Consider the following 14,898-nt stretch of genomic DNA (forward strand, 5'->3'; position numbering starts at 1 on the left):
AAGTGTAATCAATTTTGAGGTTGTATACAAGGATATAAATGATAAACACAAGTAGTAGCATTTTTAGTAAAGGCTGTTACAAAATACTGTATTTATGGCCTATTCCATTCTTTTTATAGCTCATTAATGTAGGAAACAAACACAGTGTATCCATCTTCTCAGGCAGCTTAAAATTCCTTTAAATGATATTTTTAAATGGAAATACTGAGCTCATTTGATCTGCCGCTTCTTTATGCGCGTGCTACTTTGCACTGGCGCGTGCACCGGGGTTCCTTGGCGGACTTTGGAAGGAAAAAGTGTTGATAATGATGCATCGCCCTCCCTGTATGAACCAGGGCCAAATCTGACGACTTTACCAATGGTTCTGATCTATCCCCCTCCTCTCAAAGGGCTCCCTCCACCTCCAGAACTGTCACACCTCTGGGAGCTGCATTAATTCTTCCAGACCACGAGGGGGCTGCTGAGTCCCCGGTTCACCGCACTCACTGGCAGGAGACAGTTTTATTGCCGTTGCAGAGGTGCTTAATTTCCTGTGGTACCTATGAATATGCAGACAGTGTGTGCTCAGCAATCCAGCAGTTCAAACTAGACAGCTGGTTCTGGGGGTGAGGTTCCCTCCCACCCCCACCACCTCCTTTCCTTCCCTTGGACAAGTCCTTTCTGAGTAAGCTGAATCTGTAATGTAATTTCATTAACTTATTTCCAGTGTTCCGTTTGATGTTGATGTCTCTGTCATGGCCTTTTTCCCTTCCATTTTGTCATTCTGTAGAAGTCACTAGCCTGTTATGATGGGTGAAGCATTGTTCCATGGCTGTGGGAGTCACAAACTTGGATATCCAGTCTTCCTAAAACTTAATAGGATTAAGCAATGCCCTGTTTGTTTCCTATAAGGTAAGAGTGTTCAGAAAAGAAATGAAAAAACATCTTGGTAAGAAGGGCAAAATATCTGAAGTGTTTCCCTTCTCTCTATTTGCATTAACATACAGTTCAGCACTACATAGCTCTGTCCGTCCATCTGTCCCTCCCTCCCTCCCCCGACCTAGTGAAAATGAACACAAGATACATCTCTTTCCCTAGAAGAGATTGGCATTGGTCTGGTTTCCCCCAGAGAATCGTCCGGCCGTTGTCACAGGAGGGTCAACACAGAGGTCCATCTGTGGAATGTGGGCAATCATCTGCAAGTTGAGAACAGAGGTCAAGGCATCAAATAAAGTGGTGTAAGTATCTGGCCTGGGAACCTGGACAGTGGTCACAGGCAGGATTCAGAGGTCCTTGAGCCAAGATTCAAGACCCAAACCAAGAATAAAACCCAAGCTGAGCTAGGAAAAGCCCAGCCAGCGCAAATTAGAGACCTCCAGTAATGCCGACCCGATAGTGGCCCGAGTCACCACCTCTTCCTGAGGACAGTACAGCCAATGGCAATAGAGCATCTTAGACGCAAGAGAACTGAGAGGCTAGAAGTGATGCTTCTCTTGGCTTCAGGGCTCAGAAACAGGCTTGCTTGATCTCATCTAAGCAGCCATGCTTTACTGGGCAAACTGATGGATTAAAGAACTGAGCTCCGTCTTAGAGAGTATCAGAAATTATCAACCTTCCGGAGCTTCATTGTCCAACATGATGGCCACTAGTCACATATGGCTGCTCTAATTAAAGTTAATTACGTAAAATAAAAAATTCAGTTGCTCAGTCGCACTAGCCATATTCAACTATTGAGTAGCCCACTCTGGGCCATGGCTACCACATGGGTAGTGCTGCAGAGAATATTTCTATCACAGAGGAGCGTCCTATTAGGATAGCGCTGCTCTAAGGCAGAAGTCTCCAAAGTGTGACAGTTGACCCATTGGGGTTCCAAAAGAAAACACTACAACTTTTATTTATCCATGGACCTTTTCCATTTGTTATTAAATTTTGATGCATTTAGTGGGCATGTACTACTGTTTTAAGCACTTTACGTATGTTTACAGACATCATCATTTCAAATATCCTGTGAAGCAGCACTGTTACTGTCCCTATTTTCAGCCGAGGACACAGGCACGCTGAATACGGAGTTGGCCAGCTGGGATTCCAACTCAGGTGGTCTGGCTCCAGGGTCTTCGCTCTTAATGCTGCATGACATTGGCCCTCAATTAAGGAGCATGGATCTTTACAAGTATGCAGATGCATTGCAATAGGTGCCCTCTCCAGTCCTGGGACTCAGGAGCCCTGTGTGACGTGCAAGGCATTCTGAAGTAAGGCCGGACGTTTCCCCAAGGAGAGGGTTCCCGGTGGGGCCTCTGCTCTTTGTGGACTTCCAGCGTTAGGAAACACACTGCGGTTTCCCAGGTGTGCTGTGTTAAATGCAGCAAGACATTGGATTATCTGTTTTGAACGAAAGCATCCCTTACAACATGAGCACGAGGCTTAAGGAGATGTCCGCAAAGAGACCAGCATTTAAAGATAATACTTAGAGTGCGCGCCCAAGCAAGCTGTGAGCAAGTGGCAGGATTGGTACATCAGCTGCTCCTGACACGAACCCCTCAGCTGTCGCAAGGTAAATACAGTGACAGTGGCATCAGATCTTGGAAGTCAGTCACAGAAACACAAGTCTACATCAGCAAAAGGAGATGTGCAAGTGCATGCACTGTTTTTCACCCTGTGCCATGCCTTGAAGTGGTAGCCAACAGAATGATACCAGTTTCTAACTTATAAATACATGAGATGTATATTGTGGCATCTGCCTTGAATTTCCCTGATAAAAGGTGCACAATGAAAAGTCTGGAGCCTCTAGAGTTTTAAAAAGAATCTGTGGCTTCTGCCTGCCTGGATTATCACTGTTCATTCGGGCCCTGCTCTATGTGTCTCCTGCCTACTTAGAAGAACATCCTTTCTGAAGAGTTGAAAATCAGGACATGAAAAGGATTTTGTAAGGAAAATAAAAGCCATTGATTGAAACAGAGTCATGCTGGGGAGACTGAACTTTGAGGGGACCTGGGCCCCATATGCCTTTGTTTATCATTACCTGTGGGAAGGCTGTCCCCACCTTCAATTCTTTGTTTGAAAATATTTAAATTTTTTTCAAATATATCCTTCTATCAGCACATAATTGCACTGAACCTAGTTAATAAAATTCTGAAAAATTGGGAAGATACAGGTTTTTTCCCACATTCTAGCCATATTCTCCAGAACTTTTTCAAGCATGCCAAATCTTTTGTGCAGGGCAGTGTGTGTGTGTGTGTGTGTGTGTGTGTGTGTGTGTGTGTGTGTGTGTGTGTGTGTGTGTGTGTGTGTGTGTGTACGCATTGTGGAGGTGATAGGAGAGTGTTTAGGAAAACTAGAAATAACTTGTGTCTATGAACCTTTTCTATTCGTCTTTCTGGTGCTGGCACTTTAAAATACATAATTTCCGTGCAGAAAGGGAAACTTGGCTTGCCCAAAGGTGAACTCTTTGTGTATCCTTGGTGAATGCTGAGCAACCAACATCTTCATTTCTGATATATTTGGCTTTGATATCCTTTTTTTTTTTAGAGCTAAATGCCAATGTTATAATAGCTGTTTCTTGAACCTTTTAGAGAATATCAGGGAGGGATTTGGAGCAGACGGAGTTTCTCAGGATTATGGAATTGGATTTCTGAGTTGCCATTATGGAATCCATTTGACAGTTAAAGGGTGCAAGGTCAGTTAACCATCTGAAGTTTCTTTCCTCATTCCAGAGTGTTTCGGTGGGTGACAGAGCATAATAGTGTTGTTTTTGATATTATTAACTTATCCTGAAAATAAAGCATTTTTTGCCAACACCCAAAGGAAATGATTAGCTTCAGGTTAATGCTGACACATATGAAAACAAAGCTTCATTTTGGTAAAGCTGAGGCAAATTATTTTAGTATTAGAGCAGAAATATGCTTTTTGGAGGCTTTAAAAAAATTGTGTCCGAAGAATAACAACTTTGAACCTGCTTGTTATAGTCCCACCTGCGTTGAGAAATACATGGTTATGATACATCTATTCAGATGGAAAGGTAGATCAGATATCTGGCTCCATATCTTTTGTGTCATAATTCTATAATCCCAATTAGTGAAATAGGATAAAATTGGTCTCTTGTTTTTTCCACTGTCAAATAAACACCACAATTTTTAAAAAATAAATCAAGATTTTTGACACTGGGCCTTCTACTAAGTGATTTACATGTGATTTCTAATATCTAACCACACTATGAAGTGGCTACAGCTATTGTTCTCGTTTGTAATGGTGAAGAAACTGAGGCTCCAAGGCTGAGTAATTGACTGAATGTCACACAGCTCATCAATGGTAGGGTGCTCACTAGCACCAAGACTGGTTCCCAGGACCATGTTGTGTGACAGTAGATAGTATGATGAGGAGCATGTGTTTCATTTTAATGAGGAGAGGGGCCCTATCTTACCTGTTCTGCTGTACCTAGCAGGAGTGCCAGGTGCATGAGGATATAAGGGCACAAGCTGTTAAGAGAAAGGTGTGAAGAGCAATGTTTGTTCGTGGATATTCCTGGAAGTGGGTTGGAGGTGGGCATCCAAGTTGGTGGGGACTGAAGTTTATATACATGCTGGAGACTCACTTTAGGTAAAACATCTGGTGCAGAATCTTGGATGTGAAGGGCACTGCAGCCTAGCCTTCCTTGGCTTCTAGGCTGTGCCAAGGCCGAATTCCACAAAACCAAGCTGGAGATGCCACTCTCAGGGTGAGTGAGTGTGTTAGACTCCTTCGTTTTCTTCTGTTGTTTTCATGAACTCACGTGAGGAAGCTCCTTTTACCTTTGTGACTCGGCGTGGAAGCCATTTGAACAGTACCCCATGTTCACGTGTGTCGCCTTCTGTATGAGAGACCCGCTCCCAGGCAGGGCCCGTCGTCTTTCAGGGAAGGCCTCTGTCCCTGGAGCATTCGCTACAGGGAGACTTTTAAAATGCTTTCTTTCTACGGCATCGTGGTAGATGTTTTTTTTTTTTTCAGTAGTTTCTTAATGGTCTTTAGTGAAGGAAGTAAGTGACACAGATCAGTGAAGGTGGACAGTAAGATTTATAATGTATTTGTGCTAGCTGATTGCCGACAGAACCGGCCTTTCCCAGAGGTGCTGTACGCAGACTCAGAAAATCAATAGGGATTAACCTCTGACCTCCTTCACATACTTATACTGTGGGCTGCATCGCTTACCAATATTTCATCCGTTTCACTTAGCTGCTGTTACTTACTCAATAATGTGTGGCCCATCTCACAAGATACTAATTAATTTTTTAAAATGCAGCATCACTTGAAGCTATGATAGGATATCACACCTTTGGAAATTAAAGCCCTTTGGATTATTTATCAAACTCATATTAATTAGCCTTAATTAAAAAATAAAACTGGGAAGGGAAAGAGCTAAAATTTGAGGGTTTGCTTTGCTCATACCCCCCACCCCCACTCCGTGGTGGTCCGCAGTGGGGGAGTCCTCTGTGGCTCTGACAGACAGGTGTACACTGGTGTCTCAACTGGAATATGGCCCCCTTTCAGGAAAATTATTAATCTTACCTTTTAGATAGACTTTTTTTTCCTGTTAAAAGGAAGTGTATAAATAGATACATATGCTACCTTGCAGTGAAACAAGCCCGATGTGTAATTTTTTAAGAAATCAAAATTAACTTCAATACATGGTCTATATGCAAAAGTTTGTATAAACAAACAAATAAGTAAGCTACCCTTACTTTTGTTATTGTATAGAATTAAAAAGGAGCAAAATTTGCAGTAACACACTGTTTTTTTAAAAACCTTTCCCTTTAAGCTTTGGCATATATTAAATCACTCTACATTCGTCTTAAATATGGAAATTGTTGTAGATTTCCTTCATCTAAGACCCTTTTGTTCAAAGATTTTTTTTCAAGTATACCTATTCCCCGGAGTTTACTTACAGTTTGCTATTGATCCGGCAGCTGGTATTTGAATTGGTCGATGTACTCTGTAACTTGTTTAAGATACCCTACCTGAGCTATTAGTTTAAATAATGTATTCATAAATTGATTAATCATTACAGTAAGACTTATTAGCTGCATTTATATCTGCGTGTTATCCACAATTGACTTGTAGTCTAATAATCACGCATACTTAAGCAGAAGTTGGGTTTTACATTACAATTTAATAATTATCAAAGTGGAGAACAACAGTAATTGTATGGAAGTTGAGTGGATTTTAGGCTCACTAAGCAGGTTGCTACTTTTACTTTTCTTAGGTGAAGGAGACCCGAAATGGGTCAACCTCGAGGAAGTGATTGAGTTTCCTGAAGCTTTGTTCTGGCATTTCCATTTTTGAAGACGGTTGCGGGCAGGGGGAGGAGAATTTGAAGAGACAAAGCCTTTGCCTCCATTTCTCTAGCAGCTGGGGGGCTGAAGAATTTACAGTGAATGCTGGGGGGGCTTTCCACTGGGTTTCCAGCACACACCCTCACACCCCAGAGCTTGGGCACCTGGCGAGACCCTCGGCTCTGCCCAGCGGTGAGACCAACAGACCCGGTGCAGACGGGCAGAATTCAGCCTCGTGTGGCTGTCTGGGAACATGGTGTGCCCACCAAACAAGTGCTGGCACGATTGTTGAACCACTTGCCATGTGGAGTCCCGAGCAGAGAGGAGGTGGTAAAACTGAATATAAGGCCTTAGGGCTACGTGCACTTGAAAAAGTATTTAAATCACTTGAGAGTGCTTTCAGGCCCATTGCAAAATTTTGAGCAGCCAGTGCAGAGAGATCCCATGTACCTATCCCCACACACCCACAACCTCCCCTGGCTACAGGCGTTTGTACTCAAATGACGTTTTAGTTAAAACCGATCGTTTAGGTCATGGATGTCACCTGATGGCTTTTCACGGGCCTTTTGTGGCTCCTTGAGTAGCCTTGCTTGGGTTTCTCCCGGGGGGTGGCATCTGTCAGGTTCTTCCCAATCATCTTCTCTGGGCACAGAACCCCCTTCCTTCTTTCCATTTAGTTGGAGAATCATTTTGCCCCATTGCATCATTTTTCTACTTCATAAATCCCTCATTCAAACGTCATCCAACAACCTGCTAAATTACCGTATACTGTGTTCTTCCGGTAATGGGGAGGAGCCCTCTCTTGCAGCGTGCATTTGTTGAGCTGGGTTGACAGAGCGCTCGCTGCCCACCGCGTGCAGGACATCTGCTCACACATGAGCAGTTGCGCTTCTGATGAGGGTTGCACCTTCGCCGCGCTGCCACCTCCAGATGAGAGAACAGATTGCCGTGGAGCCCCTTCCCGAGGATCCCTCTGCTCAGCATGGGGCTTCGTGTTTTACTGAGAGCAAACCCACTTTCCACGGCCACGCCTCGCTGCGTCTGTTTTGCCACCTGACTCAGAATGTCAGCACGGATCACTTTTCTACAAAGGCATACCAGGCCAGGCAGGAAGCTTCAGCGGATAAATTATTTACAGTGTTTAATTATCTTCGTACAGATTTATTAAACTTCTTGGTTACCTAGGAGCCCGTGTAGCTGCTGTAAAGAGTTTGCTCAACTTTGAATAACAGACGTTTCATTTGAAAACACAATCCCTTTGTGAATGCTGCCGCCATGCCCCTCGTGTCAGTATGGGGGTATGGGGTCTGCTGGTAAATGTTGAACAACTGGCACTTGGGGAGGCAGCAAACTGATTTTTCAGTGTTTGCTGATTACCATGGTGTAAATATTTACACTGTGCCCCCGGAAGTTCCAAAAAGGAGTCGGGATGAGAGGCATAGTCCCTTTACATCAACTGTACCTTATTTCCGTTAGAGGGCTCAACAGGCATAAATAATCTCAAGAGCACGGGTGATCGTCAGACACTAATCTTATGCAGAGGTATCGAGTTTTGAGTATTTCTTACCATCATTTTTGGTATAGCTTATTTAATCATGAGTTTATATAATTTAATATTTGACAGTGGGTGTATCCAACAATCAGCTCATAACATTCCTGGAAATATAGCAGCTGGCTCTCTGGCGACCTGGCTGCAGAGAACCACCGTGTGCATTTGACTGACTGCCAGTTTTAAACTGCATCCTGTGTTCTGATGAGGTTCATGATCTATTCCTAACTCGGGCTCATTCCTAACAGGGTAACCCTGCACAGTTTTCCACTGGGGTGTGACGAGCCTGTTGGCATGCTGCTAAGTGTCCTCGACAGCAAGCAGACACATGTACCCTGGCTGGTACATCCCAGACAATTCCGTTGTACTGATATTAAGGACAACGGTATTTTGCCAGAAGCTATAACGAGATGATTCTGTAACAACAGCATGGTGACACCAGACTATGTTTTTCAATTTTCTTTAATATTTATGTTGGATAAATAATTTATCTCTTTTTTCAGGTTTTCCTTTTTTTTTTTTTTTTCATCTAGAACATGTTGATATAGACAGGTGCTAGATTTCCCGGAATGACTAAAGCAAGGATTTGGCTAATTCCCCTCCCTGAAAATACACGTGTCAGCAGAGTTTCTGGGAATTGTTTCCACAACTCCACATCCCATCTACTAATACGAAGTAATGAGATCTATTAAGGACTGGTCCCCATGTTTAAAGGGAGTCCCTTATTAAGGTGACATCTTTGCATGGATATTATAGCATCAGGACCATCATCTGCTGAGGTTTTGGAAAATTCAAAGTTGTGGCTCACTTGTTACCCTTTTTGGATTTAGCGCAGATGCTCCTTCCAGTCCGTGCTGGGCTGCTCAGCCTTGGCACTGTGGACGTTTGGGACTGGGTCGTTCTTTGTTGTGGGGTCCTGTCCTGGGCCCTGTGTGATGTTTAGCAGCACCCGTAGCCCCTCCCCATTAGATACTATGGCGTCCTGTCTCCCCAAACAGGGCTAAGCAAAAATGTCTCCAGATGCCGACCAATGTCTTCTGCTGGAGCAAAATTGCCCCCAGTTGAGAACCAGTTGTTCTAGAGCTGCAGTTTTAGCCACTCAAAGCATACAGGAAAGGAAAAATCAAGTTTGTCTCGTAGTATTTCACCCTTTTTCCCTCTGGCTTCCCCCAAACACTAGAATTGAGAATCAAGTAACCTGATGACACCAAATCAACTTCTGCCCAGGGGACCTAGACTGGAGGGAAAAAAGTGGTATTTCTACCCAAGGGCCACTATCCCTCATTGCCTGCTACAGAAGTGCAGACATCATCAGAAATGGGGGTCCCTAGAGTAGATAGAGAGGGGCCTTTGCTTTTCTCAGACTCTTGCTCGCCGTGCTCACAGACTAGTGTCCGAGCTTGGAGCACATAGCTCGCTTGCTGGGGACCGTGGGGTGTGCATCGTGGAAGACTTGAAAGGTTCCCTGTGCCCTTGGCTGGGGATGGAGGGGAGATGGGTCGGGTCTTTGTTCAGAGGAAGCTTGTTCCCTGACACCCTTCAGGCTGGCATGTCTGAGCAGTTAGTGCCGGGTGAATTTCAGGGCTGCTCTGTGGAAGCTCGGAGCCATCTTCCTGCAGGAAAGCGGATTTTGTGCGGCTCAGCTCTGAGAGGCACCATTCATATCCGAGTCTAGGGGAAGGGCTTTCTCTGGGATGCTGTCGTGTTCAACCTACACAGAGGTATACCCAAGCCCTTGTTTTGACCCAAGAGGGCTGAGATAGATAGAGCTTTTCTTGAGTTTTCCTCTGCAAACATAGGGCTTTGACTTTCCAGCTGGGTCTCCCGATATGATGTCTGATGGGATTCCACTGTGATGGAATCGATCCCTTGCTGGCCCCGCCTTGCACCTGTGTGCTCAGGTAGCTGATCGGAGAGCCTTGAAGCTGTTGTGGGGGGCAATTCTGTGACCAGCAGGCCTCATCTGAGACAGTGAGCAGAAGGAGATAGGTTCTGAGCCCAGCAGACCTGGAACGTTCTTGGTGGGCCACTTAGGAACTGTATGACCCTGGGGCAGTTGATTTCACTTCTCTGAGTCTTAGTGTCCTTACCTGTTAAATGGGCATAATGATGGCTCCATGGCCAAGTGGTGGGTGATGAGTTATGGTGAATGTAGCCCTTCTCAGCTCTGTTGCAGAGCAGGCCTCAGCAAGCCATATATGCAGTTGCTGTTCTTTGAGTCTCATTGTCGTTTGGGACATGCGCTCAAATAATGGCACTAGGCTGCATTGTCCCCTCCTGTGTAAAGGACATCAAACTCTCCAGTCTCTTCCGATGGCCTAAATCCTATTCTGAGCAGGCCCTTTCAGAAACAGGTAAGGAGATCAATAGTTATTTGCTTACCTTTCTGGCTGAGACGAGATTTCATGCTTGTTACTAGCAGATCAATAGGGAAGGCGCATTCTGTTAAGTTTTCCACAGGAGTCATTAATCTCCCTCAGCCTCAGTTTCCCCACCTGTGAAGTGCGTCCAACCAGGATGAGAATGAAGAGTTAGGTCAAGTGAGGCTGGCAGCCAGACACCCACAGCTGGCTGTGACGCAGGGGCCCCTGCTGTCTGCATACCCCCAGGTCAGTGGCGGTCACTCCGTTTGGAATAATGAGCTGCCACCCCAAAGATTCCGCCTCTCTTCAGTTGACCGAATATCCAAGCTGAAACTCTCACATTGTGAACCCAGTACCATACATTTCAGGGTCTACCAAGTGCCATTGGAAAGAAAGCAGGAGGGACGTCTGTGATTTCATTGCTACTAATTGCTTTTCCAGGGAGCCTTAAACTGTCCTTCTTCCTTAGAAGAAATCTTCAAATATTTACGTATATGTGTCTGTCTTTAAAATGTATTTTACATGTCTGAATATTTAAACTGAATTTCCACAGGCCTTCTATTTCCAGAACGTTCTACCTCTGGTTCATTGTGATCCCTCAGGGTCAGTCACCAGGGCAAAAGCATAGGATGGCAGTGCCATGGGCTGAGATGGTGGGAAGGTGCCACTCCGGGGCCTTTGTGCTTGTCAGAGGGGACTTTGGAGACCCTCAGATATCAGATTGCCTGATATCTGCGGCCACAGTTCTGGCTGGAACACTTGTCACTAAAGCTGCTGATAACCAAAGGGTGTGTCGTTGATGCGGGTAACAGTTGGAGGAGGAGGGGGCTGATAGATAGTCGGATGATTTTAATGTTTATATTCCACTGGGGTAAGCTCTAACAAAGACCCATCATTTCCCAGATAACCAATTCTTTTAAAAGAACATCTGTTGAAACTGGCAATTTACATTCTTCTTAAAATACAGAGCGACATAATTAACCCTCTGGGGAGACTAATATTAGTTTATTAGAGACAATTTCTAGTTCTGTTTATTTTTACACTAAACGATTTGTTCAGATTGGGAAAATTTTTTTTTTCTTCTTCTTGGTTGTGGTGTGGGTTCACCTTTCCTTTGGGTCGACTTCCCCTGACTGAGGACGCGCAGGTAAAGAGCTCGGTGATGATACATGGCCCCGGTGATCCCCAGCCGGGGACCTCTAGAAGGGCGCTGAAAGTGCCCGAGACTGTTTGACCTTGTAGTGACCTGGCATTCTACTAATTCCCAGGTATGATAAGTCTGCTTTAAAGTTTCACAGTCTGTTTTTAATGTGCGTGTGCCTGTCTGTAGGTGGTTCGCTTTGTCTTCAGTCCTGGCGTCGGGCCCCTCCCGCACTCCCAGTTGTGGGATTCTCTTGAGTTCACTGCTGAAATCCTGGTCCACTGATTTATACTTCGCACTAAAGATGATGAATACTTGGGTGTTGCCCACATTGGGCTAATTTCAGACTTGTGGCCTGTTGTGGGACAGAGGAGAAAGAAGACAGAGCCTTTCAACATTGTGCAGAGGCCATGTAAGATGAAACCCTCTGATTGTTCAGGTGTCTTCCTTTGCATTGGAAAGTACCCGCTGACCATCCAGCCATTCCGCCCTCAGTGCTGTATCCTGCAGTGAAGGATGTCGGCTCCTGTTTTCTACATTATGATTCTTCAAATACAGGGAGTCCCTTAACTGAGAAAACCTCCACTTTTCTTCCTCCTTCCAAGCACTCAGTTACTCAGTGAATGAAATGGCTCCCAGAACCTTCCCCTGTCACCATTTGCTCTCGTGCAAAACAGGACTTGTTTAGCAAGAGGTCACAAAGAGGAGCTCGCTGTGGGCTCTTGCAGAGCTGTCATTGTGAGCTCCTTGGCCTGGACCACGAGCCCCTGCCCCGGCCCCACTGCAGCCGCCTCTCCTTCCCCTTCTCCCCGTTGGCCGCCTTTATGCTTCGGCCACACTGCACTGCGCTCACCAGGCTGAATCATCTGTGCCAGCTGCGTTCCCTCTCCTGGCTCACCCTCCCACCCTTGGCTTGCTTCTCTATTGGCAAACTGCTCATCATCCTTCAAAACCCAGCTCTTGGCATCATACCTTCCCTGAAGCCTTCCCCCACCTTTAATCACCCACACAACTGGTGACCAGCTCCCCTGTGCAGCCCCAACACTGTGGGGACCTTTGGATTGCGACTGCCCAGTTACACAGGCCTCTTTCCCACTGCATGACTCACTCCCTGGGGAAGAGGACTGTGTTTTATTCCATTTCTAACCTTGGCTGGACACCTAATAGGTGCTCAGTGAACAGTTGTTGAATTTAATAACCTCCCCTCTCTTGTGCTGCTCAGTATTTAAGATCTGATGGCGCCCAGTGTCTTGTTTCCAGTGAAGTATAAGAGGGTGCATTGCGTGTGTGTGGGAGTGATTACAAAATCCAATCAAACTTGGAATTGCTGATTCACACCTGGAGTTTCTTTATTTGCAAGCTGCAAGATGAGAGCTGAATTTGAAACCCCTAGAGAAAATTTGAGCATAAGAAGCTATTTTGAAAAAAAAAAAAAGGAAAAAAAGAAGCTATTTTGAATAACAGTCATTTGAGGAGGGGGGTGGAGCAACGGATGCCCCCGAAGACCCAGGGGTCACCCCTTCCCATTGCACTTGATTTCCCCTCCACTCCGTTCTTAGCTTCTTTGATCAAGTCCCTGCAGCCCAAGGTGGGGCTCTGATTAACAGCTTCCCTGGTTTCTCCCTGCACTATAGTGAGCTTAGCAGGTGGTACCTACCACACTGAATGGACAGAGCGGGGGCTGGGGGTGAGCTTTGGGGTTACTCTCCAGATTTCTGAAACTTGGCATTTCTCCCTTGAAGATGCCTGGCCAACTGCTTTCACATCACCATTAAATGAACACTTAGAAGGTTAAGTGGCTCTGCAGCTTAGGCAGCATTTCCACAGGGACGGGAGCTGACAGTTCCCCAGACTGTGTGCGTCCAGCTTATCAGGGGGAAGGGGGAAGCCTTGAGCCAAAGGCTAGCGGAGATCGAAAGAGGCATATGTTACCAGCTACACGATCATGAAGGGAATGTGTCTTCTTAACGGTGTGTTTGTGTGTGCATGTGTGTATCTTCAAATTGAGTGAAATCTATTTTTTCTTTTCTTTTCACTAGCCATTGGGCAAGTTGACCCATGACATGGCCACTGGAGGGACCACCCCAGTGACTCTTTAGCAGCTGAGTCCATTCCTGTAACTTCCTAGCCCCACTTTTAGCATTGTATATAAAGCCCATCTCACAGTGTATTGGAATCAAATACATTCAACCTCCAGCCCGGACTGGATTGACTGCCTGTAACATAAGACTGTTTTGCTCATGGAGCACCGTGACAGTGACCAGGAGGTGGTCTCTGACACTGGGGCCAGAGCCCAGGGCCTGCCACTCGGAGGCACTTAGAGAATCTGCGTTTCCCTCCCCTCCCAAGCCAGACTGGATTGATGTTGAAATTTTCTTTATATTTCGGGTTAGGGAAATTTTACTGTGGTGCTTATGAGCCCTGAATAATTTGCAACAACTTACAGAGTTGTAATTTAGGGAGTAATTGGTTCTGAGAGTATGTGTATCGTCATATCAAAATGTGTATTTTCCTCAATTTTTGTAGCCCGTTCACAAATTACTAGGAGTGCTATTCGTAATATTCTGAATACTTGTGCACTGTGAGTCGGAGGGAATGGTGAGTACCCAGCGTGTGTGCACCCACTCCTTACCCAGGGCAGGCATCCCTGATCCATCAGAATCGTGCTTAGCACACTAGTCTATGTAACATTACTAATCATCTGCAATCGGTGTGGGAGATACTCTTTACCTACCTTCCTAGCAAAGCGATACTTTGATAAGAGCATCATACTTGTTCCTGCAGCACAGCCTGGCCCCCTGTGTAGCAGCCACACCTTTGGGAATCTTATTCCCAGCAATGTTTTGCTGTCAGAGTTTGTATTTCCTCCTGGGAGAAGTCTAGAAAAACTTAGAGCCAGTTACCTAATGGAATAATATATGTTACCTACTTCCGTTGTCTGCTCAAGCCTGATACCCTCCAACCATAGGTGGGCCTGCATAAGAAAATGTCCTACGGTGAGACTTTGTATATCAAGACAGGTGCCGAGTATTGTTCTCGTCCAGAAGTGTCCCTGGAACCGAAAGGATTCATTGCAGTGGCAAGCTTACCCAGCTCCATGGAAGTCTGATTTGATTTGTGCGCACAGTTTCAGAAACATATCTGTTGCATAAAGCTATGTCTCCTTGTGTGGGTAATTAATGTGTGTCTTACCATTTCCTTTTAGAGCACGGGAGAGTGGTTGCATTCAGTCATTGCAGCCGTGGTGTTAGCTGGGACATTTGTAAAATGTCTTTAGGATGTTTAAAACATCATTTTTCTTACAAGTTCTGATTAATGACATAATAACCCAAAAAGCATAATAAATGCAGCTAATACTTATATTCCTCTTGCCATGTACTTATATGTATATAAGTATATGATGCATGGCACTCTTTCTGTGTGCTTTATGTAAATTAACCCCTCCATACAGTCTTACCCCATTTGGGATGTGAGAAAACTGAGGCACAAGCAGAGAACCAGGCCAGGAGCCCCTGGCTGAAAACAGTCCCCTGACCTTCCCGTTGCATGGTAAGTGATCGTCCT

General features: G+C 45.3%; 1 protein-coding gene across 5 annotated transcripts in view; it reads left to right on the forward strand.

Annotated features, from left to right (window-relative positions):
• WWOX (WW domain containing oxidoreductase) overlaps positions 1 to 14,898 on the forward strand; it is a 901,165-nt gene that overhangs the window by 312,821 nt on the left and 573,446 nt on the right. Inside the window, exons 9-10 of one of the 5 annotated variants that reach the window (XR_012126881.1) lie at positions 770 to 1,217; positions 1,965 to 3,123. The exons of 3 other annotated variants lie outside the window; for them this stretch is intronic. Coding sequence is in view for 1 of the 2 variants with exons in the window: in XM_073226548.1 (XP_073082649.1) it covers positions 770 to 796 (27 nt within the window). In the remaining variant the exon portion in view is untranslated. Of the gene's footprint in view, positions 1 to 769; positions 3,124 to 14,898 lie in introns of those variants that run through there. One more of the 5 variants, XM_073226548.1, reaches the window with a different exon arrangement.

This window comes from Manis javanica, chromosome 17, assembly GCF_040802235.1.
Source record: "Manis javanica isolate MJ-LG chromosome 17, MJ_LKY, whole genome shotgun sequence".
Classification (NCBI taxonomy): domain Eukaryota; kingdom Metazoa; phylum Chordata; class Mammalia; order Pholidota; family Manidae; genus Manis; species Manis javanica.